General features: G+C 28.9%; 1 protein-coding gene across 1 annotated transcript in view; it reads left to right on the forward strand.

Annotated features, from left to right (window-relative positions):
- The first annotated feature begins 504 nt into the window (after window positions 1-504).
- The window catches only part of LOC106475798 (integrator complex subunit 3-like), a 12,538-nt gene continuing 7,101 nt past the window's right edge, over window positions 505-5,941 (forward strand). The window contains exons 1-3 of the mRNA XM_013936474.2: window positions 505-564; window positions 879-947; window positions 5,550-5,625. Coding sequence (XP_013791928.2) covers window positions 505-564; window positions 879-947; window positions 5,550-5,625 — 205 coding nt within the window. The remainder of the gene's footprint in view (window positions 565-878; window positions 948-5,549; window positions 5,626-5,941) is intronic.

Below are 5,941 nucleotides of genomic sequence, written 5' to 3' on the forward strand. Positions count from 1 at the left end.
AATAAAGTATTTACAGTCTCAGTCTTTAACATGTGATGCTTCAGATATCAGTATGACTGACTTATAGAGAGTTTACAGTCTCAGTCTTTAACATGTGATGCTTCAGATATCAGTATGACTGACTTATAGAGAGTTTACAGTCTCAATCTTTAACATGTGATGCTTCAGATATCAGTATGACTGACTTATAGAGAGTTTACAGTCTCAGTCTTTAACATGTGATGCTTCAAGTGTGAATATGATCAATTAGAGGGTTTACATTTTCAGTTTGTAATATGTAATGCTTCAAGTGTCAGTATGATCAATTAGAGGGTTTACATTTTCAGTTTGTAATATGTGATGCTTCAAGTGTCAACATGATCAATTAGAGGGTTTACATTTTCAGTTTGTAATATGTGATGCTTCAAGTGTCAGTATGATCAATTAGAGGGTTTACATTTTCAGTTTGTAATATGTAATGCTTCAAGTGTCAATATGATCAATTAGAGGTTTTTTTTTTCACAGATGTGCCAGGAAGAAGATGTCCAAATGTTTTGTTTTCTCATACCAGATATATACACTCAAGTAAGCACTGATCATCCCACTTTGTAGGATTACAACTTTGAAAATCTGTCTAAAAAGTACAAAAGTAATTTGGCAAATTTATTGCCTAAAAATGTTTTGCATCACCTTAAGTCAGTATTTTAAATGTGTAACCATTAATTATCACTCCACTAATGTGTGTGAACCAACTGTTTAACCGAGTACCGGCCAGACTTGCAAGACTACCAAACATCAAACTTCCAGTATATGAATACGTAGACAAATATTTATACCTAAATAATATAAATATTGTTTCTAGTTCAGTATGTAAAAATCAGTTTATTTCTTTGTTTCAGTTTCCAAATATTGCTGTTGGAAATGCAGAACTGTTAAACCTCATTGTTTCTTGTATAGATGCCTCCCAGGTAAGCATTTTTGTAATTTAGTTTTTTCTTCCTTTTCTTTTTACTTCTTATATTGTAAGTGTTTTAACCCTACAACTACAACGTGCTTCAGATTGAAGCACATTAGGCAACTGTCTTTAAGTGGATAAGATTGTTTCTAACTTGTGAAATGTTTATTACAGAGAGATACACATGTACATATAAATATGGCCAAGTAACGTTTTGACATTCTAATTAGGTCATCATCAGGCATGAGAAAATAACGATAATTTGACACATTAGCGAATACAAGATTTAAAATAATCTTCTAATTGCGTGAAGCGAAAACAACAACAAAATTAACCAACAGTATTGCGATTGTTTACAAACAGTATCTATGGGGATGAAGAAATAAGATTAAAAACCTTTACTTTTTGTTTTATTTTTATTATTATTATTTCTCTGTCAGAAATGATGACGTATGACGTTTAAAACTTGTCGCAAACTTTCATAAAAGTATGTAGTTTAAGAAAAATATAATATTTAATTTTCGTTTTTTCTAATATTTCTTATAAAATTTGTTATTTAATGTAGCTATTTGCACTCAGACTCTAATTAGTTCACCTGCAAGGGGATTTTCATTTTGCGTATAAAAATAATGTTTATTATGTTAAAGTTTTCACATTTCACTTGCATAACCTCTAGAATTTCCTAAATGAATATAAAAAAAAAATTTAAGGTAAATATTTATATCATTTTTCCATTATCTACCAAATCAACGACTCTAGCTATTATCATAAGCATAACGTACAATGAAATGCTTAAAATTATGAGATTCAAATATCTACATACCTTCTAACTCTTTGTTGAATAATCTTAAAATATTTTCTTTGGGTCATACGCATAATTTCATGTCTTTACCTTCTAACTTATAGTTTATTTATAATGTTTTATTTTCCTTTCCTGTTCTTCACTGGTTAATATTTATATTGACACATGTCAACGGGTACCCATGGGCAATAGAAGGGTATGAACGGCAGAGATACATTAGCCTCCAGCAAAATCTTTTTATACACACTTGGTAATGTAAGCCTTACAGAGTGAAAGGAAGCTCTGGTTATTTTATAAAAATTATTAAACCCTTCAAATATGAATTTTAAAACATAAATAATGCATAATTAACTAAAATATAAAAGTTAAACCAAGATGCAAATTAACTGTCTCTTTAACTATAACTATAAACAACTGAAGAGCTATCTTGAACGAAGCAGCCAACAATAGTATGAGCAGTTGCATCTACCTGAGGCCGACAACATAGCACTAATTTTTAAATAACCATTGTTGGATTACAGTGTAAAATGAGCTCTTACTAACAAGTATAAAAACATAAATGTTGAAAGCACGTGTAACTTGTAAAGCTCAATGTTAACTATGGAAGGTGGGTGTGGCACCTGTTAGGGGTTGACAAAATTTATTTCTTATTTCAAGTGCCTTCAGTGAAAAAACTTTGAAGCATATGTGTCAAAAGGGCAAGTAAACTACATTCTTGTTTAGGCTGACATGTACATGACTACTCCCTTATACTTCAAGCAATTTTAGTAAACTACATTGTTTAGGCTTACATGTACATGACTACTTCCTTATACTTCAAGCTATTTAAGTAAACTACATTTTTGTTTAAGCTTACATGTACATGAATATTCCCTTATACTTCAAGCAATTTTAGTAAACTACATTCTTGTTTAGGCTTGCATGTACATGACTACTTCCTTATACTTCAAGCTATTTTAGTAAACTACATTTTTGTTTAGGCTTACATGTACATGAATATTCCCTTATACTTCAAGCTATTTTTATGCCAAATTTCGACATTGTTTATAGTGCATATGTCACGTTACACAAAACTGAGAGATTTTATTGCTTTTATTATATGTATTGGGTTTTCACTGTTACAGAATTAGAGCCTGGTAGATATGCACTACAGTGCAGATCAGATCCTTTATCATGAGTCATGGAGAATGTGCATATCTTTACTAAAACTCTGGAGTTGTCCTTACCACAAAACATTGTAGGGAAGGGGTCTTTTCCTAAAAATAGAAGTCTGATTTCCAGTTTAATATCTTAAAATCTCTATTTAACAGCTTATTGCTTGAAATTATGCTACTTGGCATAGGTATTGAAATGAGAGTTTTATATTATTTATTGTTATTCGTAAGGCTTTTCTACACTAACATGATTCAAGTAGACAAAATATGCTTGGCTTTTCACCAGTGTATTTTTGTATTTAATTTTATTGAGGTTATTTGTTTTTTTATAGCAGTTATTTATGATTACATAATTAATTTTATTCCTTGCTTGTGGAATGTATCGTTGTTCAGCAAAGTTGATCCAGCTATTAGTGTTGTACATTTTAATTTTTGTTTCTATAGTGTATTTGTTTAATCTGTCTCCTCAAGTATTGAGTATTGTTAATGAGAAGCAATGTCTTCAGTGAGTTCTATTGTTGTAAAAATATATCGATTACAACTACTCAACAACCTCAGATTTTGTTTGGCATCAACATTCTGAATCTCACCTGGTGTTTTCTAGATAAATGTAAAATGAGTATATACATTTGTTCCATGTCAGAATCATTGCACGTTTATTAATCCTGTCACGACCAGTGTGCACCTTTCAAATGTCTAGTGCACATCAAATCTCAAAATGTAAGTTGAAAGTAATAATTCTAATTGTTTCAGCCATTTTTAACTAAAAAATATTTTAGAATAGGTATTATGTCATTTCATAAAATCATTTACTGTAAAATATAAATTAAAAAAAAAGTTGCAACTGTAATTTCTCTTTAAAAAATGTATTTATTGATTTTTTTTGTATATTTGTGCTTATCGCAAAATATATTTGCTAAGATACATATCAACTCATAAGAATATAATAATTTGTGTCTTGTTTCTCACATGATTCTCCTTCTCTTTGTATATTTGTGCCTATCGCAAAATATAGGTTTATATTTGCTAAGATACATATCAACTCATAAGAATATAATAATTTGTGTCTTGTTTCTCACATGATTATCCTTCTCTTTTCGTGGTTTTATTACTACAACCTTTCGTTGCTGTTCTTTTATTATGTCACAGCATGTGGTCTAAACATTTACTGATGAATCTCAGCTTTGAAAATAGCTATAGCCAACATTTAAATATGATTAGATAGAGCAAATTATAAACTGTTTATGTTAATGTAGAGAAATAAAGTAGTTTGAGCAGTAATTTATGTTTTCTCGAGACATTGACTAGCTGGTGCTCCCTTAGAAGTAAACAAATGAGAAGTTTAGAAGAAATTTTTTTCTAAACAAGTCACAGACCCGGGAATTTTTATTATCTTCTTTAGACATTTTTTCATTCTTCAAAATGTTTTCAAGTTAAATTTGGATGCTACAAAAATTTTCTTTATGACAAAACATCAGGTAAGCTTAGTTAGGTTTAGGGTATGCTAGGTGCTGGTAAAATATTCTTGTATTGAATATTATTTATCATATTCAAACAATACATACAGATAAAATGAACTTATTATTTATTGAAAATAAACCTTATTTATTACATATAAATTGATCTCAACTAAGAATATTGTTTAATAGCAAAAATTAAAATACATAGCTTGACAAAAGTAATAGTGATGCCAAAGATGAAGACCTAGGTCACCAATAAATTTTTGTTAGGTTTTACTGTCTTATTTATAATTTGTAGTTAAAATAGTGACTACTGCAGTTGTAAAGAAGAAAAAGTTAAATCATGTCATCAAGTTGAAAGGACTGGAACTTATTGATCAACATTAAAAATAAAATAACTTTAAGATGAAGGGAAGTATTTTTAATGTTTTTCAAAACAGTTTCTCAAAACAAAATTTGGAAACTTCACAACCTAAAAATGATAGAAATTACTAACTCGAATTATACAACTTTATTAAGCCTAAATTGGATACTAAATTAAATTGTGAATATTTGTACTACTTTTAGTGCAGCTTGGTTAAATACTTCTTTTGTGAGAAGGAAGAAATTGGGATATCGATGACATCCCAACAGTTCGTAAATGGCCAAGGGCAACATTTTAACTTTCTTGTCTTTTCAAAAGCATATGTAGTACTGATGTTTCTTTAAATCCACAAATCCTCTTCTGTTTTGTACTGATGTTACCTACTGTATGTTTTTGTTTTCTGTGTATATATGTTAGTTATTTCATTTTTAAAAAATCATTGTAAGTTTTGTAGGGAATTGGTTTGGGAAAAGTAAAAGGAATATCATTGTCATTAACAAAAACAGGTCATATCTACAATAGTCTACAATATAGATTTTTTTAATGAATTATATGCTTTTGGCTTTTTTTTATAAATTTAATTTTGTAACAAAATCACTTGCAGGGTTTATTATCATTCGTGAAGTTTTTTACACTAAAACAATTAAATTACACAAAATATGTTTAGATATTCAACAGTATGCTTCCAATAATATAAATTTTTGTTGTTAATTTTAGTTCTTTTAAACTGTATTGATACATTCAACAATTACAGCTTCAAGACCTTATCTGCCATATTCTTCAAGGTTATAATTTTAGTTCTTTTAAACTGTATTGATACATTCAATAATTACAGCTTCAAGACCTTATCTGCCATATTCTTCAAGGTTATATGATTCTCTTTCGTAAGGAATCCTTTCTCTCCGTTCTTAGTAAGTACATTTTTAAGTGTTAATTACCTAGAAATTAGTAATATATAAACTGGAACATTGTTATTTACCTAGAAACTAATAATATATAAACTGGAACAGTGTTATTTACCTAGAAACTAGTAATATATAAACTGGAACATTGTTATTTACCTAGAAACTAGTAATATATAAACTGGAACAGTGTTAATTACCTAGAAACTAGTAATATATAAACTGGAACATTGTTATTTACCTAGAAACTAGTAATATATAAACTGGAACATTGTTATTTACCTAGAAACTAGTAATATATAAACTGGAACATTGTTATTTACCT

The sequence above is a fragment of the Limulus polyphemus genome, unplaced genomic scaffold (genome assembly GCF_000517525.1).
Source record: "Limulus polyphemus unplaced genomic scaffold, Limulus_polyphemus-2.1.2 Scaffold9189, whole genome shotgun sequence".
In the NCBI taxonomy this organism is placed as follows: domain Eukaryota; kingdom Metazoa; phylum Arthropoda; class Merostomata; order Xiphosura; family Limulidae; genus Limulus; species Limulus polyphemus.